Source organism: Malurus melanocephalus, unplaced genomic scaffold (genome assembly GCF_030028575.1).
Source record: "Malurus melanocephalus ecotype Western Australia unplaced genomic scaffold, MMel_1.1 scaffold_187, whole genome shotgun sequence".
Taxonomy (NCBI): Eukaryota; Metazoa; Chordata; class Aves; order Passeriformes; family Maluridae; genus Malurus; species Malurus melanocephalus.
In genome coordinates, this window is record NW_026623419.1 from 435204 (window position 1) to 452315 (window position 17112).

Consider the following 17112-nt stretch of genomic DNA (forward strand, 5'->3'; position numbering starts at 1 on the left):
CCGTGGAGACTGTGGAGGTGTGAGGGATGGCTGGGGCTGGGATGGCTGGGGACGGACAGCCGGGAGACGCGGAGCCATGCGGGGGACAGCGGGAGCGCCCGGCAGTCCCGCGGCACCGGCAGCGCTGCCCGGGCCGGCGCCTCGCAGCCTCCATAAGAGAAGTGTTGCTGCCACCTCATGTCCTGTCGCAGTAGTGTTATCCCGACGGGAAGGGACGCCCTGCGGTCGGGGGAGCAGGGTGGCCTCTCCGGAGCGGGGACACAGGCGTCTCCCCGCATTCTGCGCTCGCAGCTCCAGCCTGGGTCCCGAAGGACACGAGCAAAGCCCGCGGGCTCATGCCCGGTGGCCTCCAGGACTGTGTGTTAGGAACACTCTGGAAAACTCATCTTGATGGATCTTTTAGCAAAGTACATCRCTTCCAGCTTTTCTGCAGAGATATCCTGAGCAGGGCCTTCATTCGACATAGCACACTGCTCCGAAAAAGCTTTTCCTTGGAAGGCAACATTTTAATTTTAAGCAGGCAGCCTGTCCCAGAGTTGATGCATTTTAACTGGGCTTCTTTAAAATTCACACCTTCTGTTAACCTAGATTCCACTCGGGTGAGTTTTAGTCTGCCAGGAAAGGTGGGATTCAGTGCAGAGCCTGGTCTCATTCTTGACACAGGGAATGGGATGCAGGACGAAGAGCTCTCCACCCTCTTTGTGTGCTCTCTAATTGCCTTTTTCTTTTGTTCCCCAAACCCCTTTCCACCCTCTGTCTCAGGCTTAATTAGAACAGCTCTAATGAACATGGACCGAGAAGCAAAGGAATATTAYGAAGTGATTATCCAGGCCAAGGATATGGGTGGACAGCTGGGAGGATTAGCTGGAACAACCACAGTCAACATCACCCTCTCTGATGTCAATGACAATCCACCCAGATTTCCCCAGAGTGAGTACCCGTGGTGCCAGRACAGGCAAAAAGGGGGGGCTGAGTTAAGTGTCTGCTGTTTGCTCTCATGACAGCCATTTTCAAACTCAGGGTAGTGACAGCTAGAGATGGGCAGAATTTCAGATTCRATGTGGAACTCTCCTTCTGAAAAATGTCAAAAGAAATTATTCAACACCTTGCCTTTCAGAAAAAGTTTCTGGCCTCCAAAATTATCAAAAACAATTTATTTTTTTTTTAAGAATGGGAAATAAATGTACAGAAAAAAGCAGGAATGAGATCTTTTGTGTTTAGACTGCTCACGGCCATTGCCTTTGGCTACCAATTGCTGCCTGGATTGTCTTTTCATCCTATCTCCAAAAGGATGTCTCTCAAATCAGGGACATGTGGTGGTGCTGGAAGTTGAAAGATAATTCATTCAACACTCCAGCCAGGCCGCAGCAGGGGAGCGTCTGGGAGCTGTGCTGCCAGTGTGGAGTRGGTTGTCATTCAGGCTGCTCTCCAGAAAAGGTTCATTTAAACCTTGGCAATATAYAGTTAAACCCTAAGATACGCAACAACCACAGTTAATGGAATGCAAAAATAGGCAGCTCCATACTTATCAGAAACGGTACTTCACAAAAGTGAACTTGAAAACAAGATTTGCAACATTTTTCTTTGTTCATAAGATTTTTTTTTATCACATTTATTAATCCCATATTGCCATTAAAAATTCGAAAGAAGCTTTTCAGTTTGATTGAACTAAATCTTTCACAGGATATAATTTGGGGTTTTTTTAAGAAAACTGATTCTTTTAGTGGTGTAAATCAATCTCAAGCCATTTTGGTTTTGACGTTTTTCTCAYTTAGCTGAGTAATGAAAACTCACGCAGTACTTTTTGTTGGTATTCTTCTTCTCCATCTGTTTCTGCATGTTGCACTGCTAAATCAAAGTATTCCACTAAGATCAGCAAGAAATCTCAACTTCCACTCTTCTTCTTCTGTCAGAGCAACTTGTTGAGCACACCATTGTCAATTGTGTTTTGAAAGTGGCATGAATTGTGACTGATATCAAAGTCTTGATCAAGAAAAATGGCAACTGATCCAATCCCATCCTTGGTGTTATACCACCTTGTAAAGCCTAATAGTTGGTGGAGTCAACAGAGAGGGTGCAGCATGGAAGGTTTGAAAACAAATGTATGATGCCAGAGAAGTATTTTAGGTACAATATACACTTTTAAAATAGCAGGTTGTTCTTTCCCCAGGCTTGATGCTAAGCAAATTAGCAATGCAACAAATTGCTCAGGACATTATTTGTAGGGAGAGGAAATGTATTTTAATAGAGTAACTGGTAAATTTGAAAGAAACAGGCAAGCTCCTTAGCTTTCTTCAGGGCTGAAAAGAAGTTTATAGAGACGTGAGAAAGGATTTGTGGTGCTCAAAACTTGTGTTTATTCCTGCTGTACAAACTGATCTAATAAAAAGATGCCTGTCCTATTAAATCTGTTCCTTATCCTGCTTTATATCATGCCTGCAACAGCACTGGTGTTAATTGCCCTATTTTTCTAGTTGAAGTTCCTATTTTCAGGTGTATTGCTGTTTTAAAAAAGAACCCGTTCAACAGACCTGTTGATATAACAAACATCTTAAGAAACTTTCCCAGGAAATTTAGTTGGACTGTGGCATTTTAAAGGAGATCACACAACTGTCACAGCTTTGGGACAGGTACACACTCTCAGCAGGCCATGCAGGGTTGCGGCCTGCCCTGATCCACTCTTTGCATTGCTGTGCAGTCTTTGGCTCCTCTTCACAGCCTGTTTTTCCTCCTCTTTCCATCTCTGCTTCTTGTGCCAGAGCATTATCARATGAGTGTGCTGGAGTCTGCTCCCRTCAGCTCCACCGTGGGCCGTGTGGTTGCTAAAGACCTGGATGAGGGCATTAATGCAGAGATGAAATACAGYCTTGTGGATGGAGATGGACTGGATGTCTTCGATATTAACACTGATCCTAATTACCAAGTTGGCATCATCACTGTGAGAAAGGTAAAAAAGTTTCCTTTTTATAGTAATTTATATGGCTAACAGTCYTGGTTACATTTTGTGAGTGGAATATTCCCTTATTCCTGCAGTAACTTGGTTCCCATTAGGTGACAGTAAYCCCTTTCTAGCTATAAACCACAATTTCTTTAATATTTATTGCTAAAATATGAAAGCAGACTGTGTTCCTAAAACAACTTTTATAGAGTGGGGACAGTATTAGCATAAACATGTRTTTTCCCACCAAAGGAATGTTCTGATTCCCTATTTATCTATTTAAATATTCTCTGTAGCTTAATTATCCTACAATGCAAGAAATTAGATCAATATTTGCATTTGAACTGTACATATTTTTCACTCTGGTGTTCCACAAACAATAATAAAGCATGCCTTAGAATTATTTATAAACCAATAAAACCCAGGCAGTGGTTTGTTTTTTTTAATTGCTGCTTGAAGATCCATAAATGCTAATTAGGCTAGAAGAAGCTGTCTCTAAAATGGCATCTGTGAAACTGCTGGTACTCTGTACCACAAGCGATGCAGGAAGGCATCAAGTATTTTGCTTAGGCTCCCTGCTATAGGATATTTATTCTACAATCYTACACAAATGTTAGAAGTTCAACTCTGTTTCTAGGTTATGAAATTGTAACCRTATTTCTGCCTAAGCATATCTAGTGTACTAATAAGGAAGTATAGTTTCCATTTAAATGGCCTGGGATTAAATTGTGCACTAAAATGGAACAATACAGGGGAGAGCTTTGACCTTGTGAGCCTCTATGCCCTACAGCAAAGCATTTAAGCATGTATTTATGGTCACCTCTTCCCAGCTCTTGTTTATGCATACTAGTCCCTAAAGTTAAGCGTATCTTTTGGAATGAAATAGATGGTGAATGCAAACTCTTAATGTAATTTTCCACTCATTTGTCAATGAAAGCAAATAGTTTCTTTAGAGTGAATGTGTCAATAAGCTTGACTTTTGTTATTATGAATACAGTTGAGCTGYATGTTCATGTGTGTCACTAGGAGTTATCAATCTTACTGGAGATGTATCAGGTACATATTGCTCAATCCATGAACATTTGTAACATTTTTTGTATGTCTGTAGTTTTATGTTATGCTGTGATTATCAATAGCCAGGCACTGGGAAAGTTGTCTTTTAGATCRCCTCAAGAAAGAAAAGAAATAAAAATTCAGCTGGTGTTGATAGAAAACTATATCTATAAAGATATAAAGATAGAAAACTATATATATAAAATGGGGGGAGAGGGGAGAGAGAATTTCTATAAATCCAGAATGAAACCTTATTTAAAAGTAAGTAAAACTTTCCCTTTAATTTTGCTTGACAGATTTCCCAAACAAAATAATTAACCCTTCTATCATGAGCATCAGAAAGCCAGAATTTACAATTACTGATAAGACTGTTGCTTGTGGTTTTGTGGCTGCTTATCACAACCAACTAATCTCACCACATGTTGAGCACCTCCTGAGGAGCTACAGCTGCTTCCAAGCTCCCTGCCTGGAAGACTGATGCTCACCCTTCCTGCCTCTTCTCCCTGCCTTCCCTATTTGCACTGCCCATGGAAGGCAGGGTGATGGGTTACCGAGCCAGCACAGAACCGAGAGAGCCCTGTCCTGTCCTGTCCTGCCTTCCCCCCGCGACACTGCCTGATCAATCACTTTCTCACAGTGGGTCTTGCTAAATTCCCCCCTGCATGAGGCACCTCTCAGTGCCTGTGTCAGCAGGAGGACAAGGATGAGGAGCATTTTCCATGGGCTGCCTCTCCTCTTGGCTGTGTTTTACAACATCCTCAGTTCACAGGAGAAGGCAATCTGCTTCCCTCGCCATGGAACCAGTATTGGGAAGAGGTATGAATGCACCCATGGGAGACAAATCTGACAAGCGGGGCAGTGGTATTGAGGCATTAGCACAGGAGAGAAACAGGAGGGAATKTCAATTTTGAAAATGAAGGAGTCCAAGGTGAACAGGAACATCAAAAATGTGATGGTCTAGCACAATTGTCTGATTTTTCTAACTTGATCTAGGTGATTATGTGTTTTAATAATGTGATTGGGTTTTATAGTTGTTAAGTGTGTCTGTGACTTAAYTGCTTTTTTTATAACTTAGCTTTTTAGTGTACATGCAATCTTTCTCATGCAGTTTTCTTCATGTGGGAAACCATTAAATATAACAGCCTCTTTCTTAGTGTATGTTTAGGCACCTTTGCATTGCACATTCCTTGCCAGATGGACAATAAGTGTTGCTTTGTCRTGAATAAATCTTACTGCCGTTTTTACGGCACATAAATATGCAACTGGTAGACAATAATGACTCATACAAATGAGATACCACATTTGTAGACCTCACCAAATCCTTGCTGACAAGCTCTGTGCCTGCAGTAGTTGCTGATGTACCAGGTGGAACAAAGGGCATCAGGAGCAAGTTTCAGGTCACCTGTTTGTAGCTGCTGCCACAGGTTACACAGTTTGTACTGTCTCACTCACTGTACAGCTTATTCAGCAATACTGACCCCTCATGTCCTCAGCACAAGAAACCAGTTCCCATTCCAGTCTTCATTCCTCACTTCCATCTACTAAATGCTGAGGGATATTCAGTTGTATAATTTCAAGAAACCCAGTCTTTAATCAGGCATTCCTATGCAGGACATCAGTACTGGTAATTTTATTGTGAAGGCATGACCTTTTATATGTCACTGCATCCTTTCCACTTCTGAAGAAGGAAGCTGTTGTGGCAGCAGCAAAGTACTGAAGACCTGGCTGAATTCAGGAGGTGTTTTGAAGCCCATAGTATGTACTGCTGCCATGCCTGAGCACGGAAATCTGCTGATGCTGCTTAAACAAATACACACCTCATGGCTGCAGAACTGGCCAGCTGCACCATTGAGCATGGCAGGAAAGGAATGGGTTATGACTGGCAAAGGAGAACTTTACTGCTACAGTAATAATCTTTGCACTTTTGACTTCCAATTGCTTTGGCATCCTCCTTCTCTTCTATTTTTCTACCCATCTCCATGGCTYAGTCTGGTGGTTGGTCCTCAAATAAAAAGAGAAATAGAAAGAGCTGAACAGAAAAAGCAAAGGTGTTGGATGGGAACAGCAGACATCCAGACATCTTGCTGTATTCTGAATGAACTGTGGCTGTATGTGGTTAATTCCACATATGATGCTCAAGCCCCTGTGTACAAATAAAGTCACTCTTTTTGAAAGCTATTCAAGTAACAAGGAGGGGTATGCCCCACTGGCTGACCTGAGATCAGCCATTTCCTTCCTGGTACAAAATTTGTCTCATTCAGAATTTGTGCAAGTTAAAGAAATTCACCTGTGCTGGTTTTCAGCATCAGAACTCCCCGGATTATTCAAGTAAAGGGTTGTGACAATTTAACCAATTGCTTGTAACTTCTAACTGCAACTTGAGAAGTGTGACTGTATCCTCTGTATGCTGTACTTCATCTGCTGAATTACTTTTTTTTATTTTTGACTGATCCTTCCATACTGTTATTCTGGTTTGTAAAATCCTTTCAGTTACCTCTTACCAAGACTGGTAAATAGCACATTAATTATGGAATTTTCCATTTAGTTCTAAGAACGTCTTGGAGACACCTTATTTTCTTCAGGGATCTGTGAAAAGAAGATGGAAGGGAGATGAAAAATTTATTTATTGCAAGATTCAGTGTCAGCATTAATTACTTCTATATCCATGTACAGCAAATAAGGAGTTTTGTCTAGACAGGAAACAAATTCATGTAACTACTAACAGAAGAAGCTGGCCCCCTTTATCCATTGTCTCAGCAAGGAAAGAAAAGGGAAAAGAGACCATTCTTACCCCCTCCTTCAAATAATRCTTGTGTATTTCATATTTCACATTTCATACAAAGTGGAAGAGTTCACACAGAAAGATAWCAGGGATATTTTATAGTGCTTTGAAATGAAACTGTTCTAGACAGGGAGCAGATTTAAATCCTATCACTTATCATACCTGGACTGCAAACTAGTGTTTAGGATACTTATTGAAAGGAGAAGGTGAAAAAACCTCATTTCTAGGAAGGATGGATTACTGCAAAAAAACTGCAACAAGAACTTGCAAGAGAGGCTGACCATGTTCCCTGCTCCCACTGGAGCCCTTTATCAGCTTGGCAGACAGGGCCGCTCTTAGAGACAAGACTCTGGTGTCCTCAGGAAAAAAGAGGATGCTAACTAGGACCTCCACCTCCCATGAGTGCATCCTGCCACTGGGCCCATTTTTGAGAAACCAACTATCTTACCTTATTTTCAGGTATTGTGTGTTTCTTCATGTATTTTCATCTGAATGGCATGAAAAAGGTTGTGTGAATCACAATGCAATGGTGAGGTGGCTGCTTATATTTTCATTTTAGCAAGAAGAATGAAAGAATATGTATTTTGAAGTGATCTGCAAGTACTTCTCCTGGTCTTTTCAGTTCAACTATCAAATTAAAGTATACAGTACCATTTCTAATCCGACTGTCTTTCAATGCTTTGTCTCCATCTGCAAATATTTATCTTTGTTGCACCTGTCATTAAAAATAATACTGATATGGCTCAGTGTGTCTAATRCTAGATATATTTTTTCTCGTCAGCCTTTAAGTTTTGAGAGCAAGAAAAGCTACACCTTGAAAGTAGAGGGTGCCAACCCTCACCTGGAAATGCGGTTCCTGAACTTGGGTCCTTTCCGTGACACCACCACYGTCCACATCAGTGTGGAGGATGTGGATGAGCCTCCTGTGTTYGAGCCCAGCATCTACTTTGTGGAAGTGCCCGAGGATGTGGAGATTGGAACCACCATACAGATCATTTCTGCCAAGGAYCCAGACGTGACCAACAACTCTATCAGGTCTGTCCTCTCTTTGTGTGTCACCCCACAAGCACTCCTTAGTACATCTGGTTAGTGGGGCAGGGCTGGGTGCGAGGGACTCTCTCTTTCCGGGCCATAGTAGCCATCAGTGGGTTTAGCAAACATTGAGGGGTCTGCCAGAGCAATGCAGGAGCTCATCGTGTTCTGTGGTATGGAAGATCAGCATCAAACCTTGCAATGAGCCAGTCAGGCATCTCCTGATAATACACATTAAAAACAAACCCCAGGGTCTCTTGCCTTTGCTGGCACAAAACCTTACAGCTTTGCTGAGACSCTGCTGTCATCCCGATGGGAAAGAGATCAACTTGCTTCTCCTTTCTTCCCCTTCCGTTTCAAAGCTTGTCAGCAGTTCAAACACACAGCTACTTCTGGAGTAGATTGAATGCATGCTAATAAACACTCAAGAACCGCTAAATGATCTAGTGTCTGGTCAAAGATGCAGAGCTAGACATTCCCTTAGGTTGTTAGAAAGGTAAAGGTGTATTTACAGCCATGGGAACTTCATAGCTGCAACTCAGCAAGGAGCCAAAGGAGCAGATTTGTGTGATCATAGCACTTTTTTCCATAGTGGCTGCCAGCCACTGCCAGTCCCATTTATCAGAGTAGGCTGCTCTTCTCTGACACCAGCCCACTCAGTAGTTTTCACGACCTGCAGCAACAACTAGTGACTGCACATTGATTATCCCAGCAGGCTGGCTGCTTCTCTCATCTGAGAATTTTGGGTTGAGGTGCTGTTTGCCTAACCTTCAGTTCAGCTTTTGAGATGCCTTTGTTCAGAAGCAGTCCTGGGAAATAYAGGAGGGAGTTGAAACAATGAGTATTGGGTGTTTTTGAAAAAAAAAGTAAAATCTAAATGAGCAATTCTGTGGGCTTCAGCTAGGAGATCTGAGCACACACAAAGCCTGTTCTTCTTAATGATATTGCACTCTGTGTTGCTGGTCTAATTATTTTTTTCATCTCTGCTACCTTAATATACCTATCTTTTCTGTCTACGTTATAAGGTTAACATACTTCTCATGACATTGTCTCAAATTCCTCAGTTAAACTATTATACTGTCTGCATCACAATTTCATTACCCTAAACTTTTTTCCACTTGCATCCTATTTTGATGATTACTGTCTAGCATTATCCAAACTCTGTAATGCAAACAGCTCTCTGCTAATCTGCTTAAAATAGTATAAGAAGAATTCTGTGGACTATCAGAGGGTAGAATTGTTCGTTGTTATTTTTATTGARGTTTTTCTTAGCTTTTTTCAGAGCTTTGCAGTGACTACCCTTGGTGAAACAACACCCTGTAAAGCACAGAATCCATCAACAAAGATACATTTTTTAAAAAATTGTAAATATGCATAGATTCTTTTGTAACTCTGTTTCTTGMCAGCTTCCTTCCTCTTTCCTCCCCACCCTCCTCCTTTACCACTGTTCTTTCTTGCCTCATTCCTTTCCTCCTTTTCCCCCATAACTTGCTTAGAAATATAAATGATTGAGGTAAATAGATTTAAAAAATAAGAATAAATACTATTTATAATGCTATCCAGAATGCAGTTTCAATGATTAGTTCTTGCATCTCCTGCAGTSTCCTCCCTTCATGCCAACTCAGTGCTGTACCAGTGTGGCAATGTTTTACGCTTGCACTGCATTCACTTTGCACAGGGCAAGGCAAGATAAGAAAGGCAACAATCCCAGATAAATACTTGTTGCACAAGCTGAAATCCATCTGAAATTTAAACTGTAATCTGGCTCAAATCCTCATTTTCCCAGCATCCAGTACCTGGCTCCCACACTGTGAAATTCTGATGGCTGGAAATATGCCATGATAGTTCTTTAAATGATTCAGGAAGATTATCTAAATGATACAATGGAAACAAGTGTGCAGATGTGTGTGTACTATTAACAAGAGAACTGAGTTGAATCTAGAAAAAGATGCACCTGTGTCTCTTGACACTGGTGATCAATTCTGCACTATTAATCACAAGGCTATATTCAATTTCAGATACCCATTGGCCTTAAACTGTCAGAGAGAAATTCTTATTATAGTCCTCATACAAGAACAATCATTATACCAAAATAWGGAACACTCATACTTATTTCCTAAATAAATCAAATGCCTGAGAAATCTCTTCATTGAAGAAGAGATAGAAAGGACTGGGAAGGAAAGGGATATGAATCTGTCATCTCTCCCTCTCTGGTTTTTCTGAAAAAGTAAAAGAATTTACCATATCTCAATAATGTTTTTTATCCTGGCTTAATACATCCCTATATAAAGATAAGGCTGGCATGCTTGTTCCAGTGAACAAATTCATGCTGAAAGGAGAAAATTCAGAAGAATGAGCCCTGTTCAGTGTCTGTTGTGACTAATCATTCAATTCCCATTAACTTTGATAAAAGAATCAACAAAAAGGACAGTAAGTCTGGGTTCTGTTCTAGGCTGTGACATTTACTTAGGCCTGTGTGTGGCTTTGGCCAAAGCATCCCTTACCATGCTAACAGTTAGCTGGGAATGCAGCTTGCACACAGTGCCATTAAGAGCAAGATGATGCCTATGAAGGGTACTGAATATTTTACTCACCGTGTTAAATTGTCTCTGTTACTGAGTACTGCAGTGATGTCTTTCAATCTGCTGCCTCCCTGCCCAGGTCTTCTGGCCTGAAGGCACCATCACAATCCCCCACTCACAGATACAAGAAGCTGGTTCCCAGCACCAAACTGACATGACCTTGGTCAGGCAGATTCAGTAATTATGACGAATCAACCCCACAGAGGGAGCTGTTTTTCTGACAGGATGCTATGAGAAAGCCACCCATTGTCCCCAYTGTGCTGACACAGCTCAATCAGTAGCTTGCTCCAGGATGCAGGTGGAGTTTATTCCCCTGAAGGAGGAGAGAATACAGAAGAACAAGGAAGGGAATGGTTCCTCCTCATCAGCCTAGGTCCTCAGAGAATGAGCTGATCTGAAAACATTTTCATCCTGTCTGAATTTGCCTAGGGACAGGGCATAATTATTTCTCTTAGAAAGAAATTACACTCCTCACTGGCAGATTTTCTCTGTAAAGCAGATGTTCCTGTGGTGATCTGTGCCCTTCTTTGAGGCTTCTTTCTCTAAATCTTCCTGTCTTCTAGCTCCATTCACATAGTACTCACTATTAAATGCCTTTAGCCACATGAACTCCTGCTTTTTCCAACCTATGCAAGTCAAAGGAGCACCTAACTAGGTTCTGGAAGAATGTGGATATGCTGTGTACGACACTATCCCCATTGCTGGGACAYTTTGTTGGCTATAACACACAGTTTTCCCAAGGATTGCATAATATTTTGAATATGTACTCTTGCAGATACTCGATTGACAGAAGCAGYGATCCAGGACGGTTCTTTTATGTTGACATTACATCAGGAGCACTGATGACTGCAAGACCTCTTGACCGGGAGGACATTTCTTGGCACAACATCACTGTGCTGGCCATGGAGCTGAGTAAGGAAAACACAGACTGTACATAGATTAAAGAGATACAGTAGACAAAGCAGGCWGAGAGACCTGAATTCAGCAGTTCACATATTGCTATGCACTGAGTGGGAAGCRGTATTAAATGAATTGCTCTTCTGACATCAGCAAACGAATACTGCTTCTTTTTTTTTTAATGCCCATTTTCACAGGGTGGTGGGAGGCATAAGAAAGGCAATTAAATGCAGAGCCCATCTTTTTCAATTCATTAGCATTTTTTTAAATTCTTCCTGATATTTCTGGCAGCGTCCTCTCACTTCAGAAGGGCAAGGCAGCTAAAGCAGATATTGCAAAGGCTGCACAGCTGCTGGAGCTACCAGTCCTGCCTGGGAGGATTGAGTGGTGCAGGGACTGGTAGGCAGCAGTGATCCCACACTGCTAGGTCACTAGTTGAAATCTGCTCTGGTTCAGCAGCAAGTAAATGACATCGCCATCTGCTTGCTACATAAATAATTTGGGCAAGAGTGCTTTGGGATCTTCAAGTATGCTGAACTCGTTATGCTTTTGGGTTTTMCAAYGAGCTAAAACTCWGGATTCATCTGTGYTGGGTATTTTTCAAGGCTATGAGAACAAGGASATGCTCATTTCATAGTGTCAGTATGAAAAATTTAGCTGAGTTTGAAATACTCACAGATGTGAGCTTCATAAAGGAGCTTGGGATATATAAGCAAATTAAAGGTTCACCTGCTCTTCACCTGAAATCTCTTTGGTTCACATAGCTTTTGCTCAGGAGAGAGGCAGCAGGTTTTCAGCAGCTTGGTGCCAATAGCTGAGTCATTCCTTGTGTCTCAGAGAGCTTCCTGCACATCCAGGTTGTGCCAGAGATCTGGGGCACTTTGGGAGGAACAAAGTTTCAACAAGCTTGCCCAAAATGCAATCTGCCAGCTTGAAAGCAGAGGAAATATTTCATGAGCACTGGAGTGACTCTGCCATATATTTGCAGGCTGTTCCAGCACATTATGCCTTTCTGTGCCCTTTTAAGTAGTGAGAGGGGTTGGTAAGATGATGGGATTTCACTCCCATCTATTTTGACACTATTTTTATTTTCAGCTACCAATGGCCATTGCAATTCCATGAGCCTGTAAGAGCTGCCCCTGTGGCAGCACTTGAGGGTCTGAGCAATAGGAAGGCATGTCTTCCTTTGGTTTCCTTTCCATCAATCCTCTGCCAGTTTTGATCYGTACATGTGCAGCACAATATTTTCATTTAGTGAGTAGTTTCAAAAATGTCACAGCTGTGCACTGCTGAGTAAAGCCCCAAATGCTAAAGGTTAGATCAATATTGCTGAGAGTGTAAATGGAGATATTCACCTGCCATAACAATAGGTGTGTTAGCAAGGTGTATGTATGCAAATGTGGGAAGCTGAAGGATTACATTACAAAATGGGGAGAAACAACATAGTTTGAGTATTATCTCAATGACACAGTGTGACACATGTTATGGAATACAGTGCACTGAACATTTAAGAAAATTGCAGAGTTTATGAAAACTCTATTATTTATATCATTTCTTACTGTAAAGGGAGMTATATTTGGAGATAAATGTACAAAGTGCTACAGCTAAAAAGAAGATGAGAATACAAATTTTAAAGAATTTTCTGGATTTTTGCACCTTTTCTAACCCCTAAATATTTTTTTCTTTCTAATTAGAGTTTCATTTTATCATTAAATAAGGAGGGAAAAAAAGATTATTTGGGGCAGATGAGCACAGTAAGAAAAACAAATTATTCTTTAGCCACTTAGTTTGGAATTTGTGAAGATATGTGAAATGATGTACGGATTTACTGGCAAAGAAAGCTAATGAACCAGTGGGACAGAAACATCACAAATGATGTCATGCAGAATGTAAAATTTTGATTGCAATTTTAAGCTTCACTGAAAGCTTTTCTGTACAATTTCATGTGTTATTACATTTTAATCCACTCTGTACCAAGTATCAAAGACTTGACACTATTTTTGAGTTCAAGGAACATAAATTCTGAGCAAAAGCATATCTAAACTGGAGAACTTCTATTTTTAACAAGTTCTAAATAACAAGTCTATCCTTAAAACAGTACCTTCTTRTTCATACCACCAGTAGGGAGGTTCAACAAACAGTATTGCCCTGTTGAAGGGCAGAAAAAAATAAGGGGCATTGTCTAAAACTTTTATTGTAGAAATAGTTCATTGGACTGAACCAGGTTGAAGTCTTTTATAGAACTTGGTTTTTTTGTAAAATACGTGATTAGATGGAAAGCCAGGTTAGACAGAGAGCAGCATCTGCAGCTTCACTCTGAGTCACACAATACCTGAGTCACCACAGTTCCCAATGGGGAAAATGTGATTTTACACAAGCTAGTAGCGGAAAACCTGCTTTACCTCTTGAGCAGAGTGAGGAGCAGCCTCTTTCCCTTCCCATACATTGCCTTCCTTTACGTTATACCTTCTTTTCCAGATAACCCCTCGCAGGTGGGCAGCGTCTCTGTGACAGTGAAAGTCCTGGATGTGAATGATAATGCACCAGAGTTTGCAAGATTTTATGAAGCTTTTGTTTGTGAAAATGCCAAAGCAGGCCAGGTGAGAAATGCTTGTATCACCAGGGGTTGGGAAGGGGATGCTGTCCTACATGGACATGCCAGAAAGGGTGAGTGTTGGAAAGAGGGCTCAGCTAGCCCCACCTTTCATCTGAACTCTCAGCAGCAGCTGTCTGTGCTTCATCCCAAAGACAAGCATATTGCACTAGAAGGAGCATCATATACAGCACCTCTTTGGTTTCTCCCACATCTCTTTTACTCTCCCCCAGTAGTTTCTGGGCTCACTGCACAATACACTTCATAGCTGAAATAAAGGCTTCCCTCAGGCATGCACCAGTAGGCAAACACCAGCGTGTCCTGTAGCAGCATCAAAGAGAAGAGAAGTGTTATGAGAAGTGCCAGAATCAGCCCAGACCACATGTGACGGACAAGACTTGCTTTTAAATGTTTTAAGAGCCTTAAGTACACCTGGACTTACGGGAGTTGGACATAATTTATTACATCAAGTTCAAAGGGGTGCCAAACAGAATATATTCTGCTATGAACTGGAGATGACAGAGTCACCAGACTGCCCATTCCACACACTCCACACCAGCACCTTCAAGCAAGTGGTGAAAACTTTGCTCCAAGTTGTCCCTTCCAAAACCCCATCAAAGCCCTTGACCAAGGTCACCAGTGACAGAGATGGACATCCCCCTCGCTGCTCCTGCTGCAATCTCTACTGCTGATCATTTGTGGGGAGCCATCTCCTGTTCCACCACCAGGGTCCATGGTGGGGACTGTTGCCTCCCAGTGCAAAGCTGACTAGCATAGGTTAAACACATAGCCACACCTCATGATCTGTGAAGGAAAAATTATGCAAGTAATATCACTGTGTGTTTGCTGAAACTTCTCCCAGCTGTGTGAAGCAGAATGAAATAGCTACTCACTGCTGGGGTAACTGTCCTTACAGATATCATMTATGGGATATTTTCATCTCACTAATTTACAGAGGTTCTTAATAATATAGGCAATAGAAATCACTKCCKAGGCCTTTTTTCCTGGTTTTGGAGGGTGACTGTCCTAAGTAATAAGCTTTCTGAGCTCATCATCRATRCTAATGTGGACTACTTTCTTCAGCWGAGAAAACTAAATTCCATTSCCACATTTTAAAAAGTTCTGAAATCATTTCTAATAAGGTGAGTAAGATTTTATGGGTCTGACATTTRCCTYTGAATCCCAAACTTTCAAGTTAAAAATCCAGGTGAAGATTTATTCCTTGTCCAAAAAGATTCCAGAATGTTTTTTTAGACAGAGCTCATTGTGCTTCAAGATGTTAGACCTACTTCRTTCCACCTACCATAGGTGAAGTAACAAGTCTCTTCCTCGATTTAGCATTGTCTTAATTTCTTTCATTTGGTGCTATTTATTGCATACGCAGAGTTTCTGCATGGTTGGCTTTTATCTCTTTTCCACTGACATCTTGGGAAGAATTTTATTGATCTAAAATTAAAAGAGTGGCAAAATAATCAACCTGAAATTCTTTTCTACCTGCATAATGAAGCTGAAAGTAAGTACAGGCTGTCTTACAAGCTCTCCAATGAACAATGAATCTTCTGCAAAACCTGGGCCCATAAAAGACAAAAAAGAAATGTGCAACAGAAGATAGGGATCRTGAGAGGAAAGTGTGTGTTATTTCAAGCAAACTGAAAATCTCCTCCTTTGTTTAAAAATGATGGGCATGACCACAGCAAAACATGAAGCCTGCAATGTTTTGAATCTCTCTCTTCTTGAGAGAAGATTGTACCTCTGTAAGACAGTTTTGTTCAAATGCTCCTGTTGCTTAAAATTATAGATATAAAATACGTTACCTGTTTGTTTGTTTGTATTATAAATATTTTGCTTCTCACCTGTTTCAACTTTTCTCTTGTGATCTGTAGCTGATCCAGACAGTGAGCGCCATCGACAGGGATGACCCACAGGACGGTCAGCACTTCTACTACAGCCTGGCTCCAGAGGCAGCCAACAACCCCAACTTTACTCTAAGGGACAATCAAGGTAATCAGAGTGGACACAGACAGTTAGCTACTCCAATTTCTAATGCCTGAGTTGGACTCAAGAAGCTGTGACTTACAGTGGGTGATAAGACTGMCATTTCAAGTAATTCCAAGTGACACCTGCTCCTTAAAGGCACTAATAAAATGACATATTACTTAATACACTTGAAGGTTATATGATATTTTCTTCTCTATAAATATTCTCTAGCAATAGGCCCCTTTTTCTTATTCGAGGAAACGTGCCAGTGTTTTGTGCAAATTCAGGTCTTTTGGTCAGGCTGCAGGCATCTCAGATTATCGGAGTGGAAATTRCATTCACTCAAAAGGAGACGCTTAAAGGTAGGATAGTAACTGGAACTAGGAGACAGATCTGAAGGGAATTATATTGCTCTTTTTTGTACTCTTCATGTTTTCTCCCAGGCACAGAAAAAGGGAAGGGTTTTGTACTGTTCCAGTCTTTTCCCCCAAGTGCTTCATTTCTTTCTCCTTGCACGCCCTCATTTCCCCAGAGAAGAGAGGGAAGTAGGGAGGACTTGCAGGGCCTCAGGGGGGTAACTTGGTGCCCAGATAAAGGTCTGTGTAAGATGACCTAAGTAGAAACTGAAATACCAGTGGGAAGACTCATGGCAAATCACTGGCATTTGAACATTCGAACCAGTGGAATTTGATTCTTTTGGGAAAGAAAGATTCTTTTGGTGGTTTTGGAGCCTGCAGGAAAGTCCTGCCATAGCAGACCTTTGCATGACTGCTGTTGATAGATGATCTCCAAGGGCAGACAAGGGACCTAAAATCAGGTCCTCACCAGCCTTCATCAGGAAAGAGGGATGACCTTGAGTTACCAGGCACAGAGCTTTGAAGGTCAGTATTGAGGGGCTGGGTTTCAAGTGTGTAAAGTTTAGTGTGGAGTTTAGTGTGTAAAGTACCACAAACCAGCAAGAGATTCCAGAATAAATGGGGAGAAAGACTGGCCACTGCAGCATCCATGGCCAGCCTCCAAGCCTACCCTTGCTCCCACGCATGCCTACTTGTCACACKTACTTCCATAAGCCCCTACCTGGCCTCTCCAGGCTTTTCAAAGATCCACATAGAGGCTTGTAAAGGAGCCTGTGCCTTCACTAACCAAACATGTCTTATAACATGCCACTTGAAGAGTGGAGCCCTCCTCCACAGCATGCTAATGCTCTTTCATCCCAAAAGCAATTTTTCGCTAGTGTCCCTGAAGCCTCCCCACACAA

General features: G+C 41.6%; 1 protein-coding gene across 1 annotated transcript in view; it reads left to right on the forward strand.

The window, feature by feature from the left end:
* Window positions 1–17112, forward strand: part of CDH20 (cadherin 20) — a 117119-nt gene that overhangs the window by 90733 nt on the left and 9274 nt on the right. The window contains exons 5-10 of the mRNA XM_057373152.1: window positions 763–930; window positions 2760–2947; window positions 7555–7808; window positions 11163–11299; window positions 13763–13884; window positions 15761–15878. Coding sequence (XP_057229135.1) covers window positions 763–930; window positions 2760–2947; window positions 7555–7808; window positions 11163–11299; window positions 13763–13884; window positions 15761–15878 — 987 coding nt within the window. The remainder of the gene's footprint in view (window positions 1–762; window positions 931–2759; window positions 2948–7554; window positions 7809–11162; window positions 11300–13762; window positions 13885–15760; window positions 15879–17112) is intronic.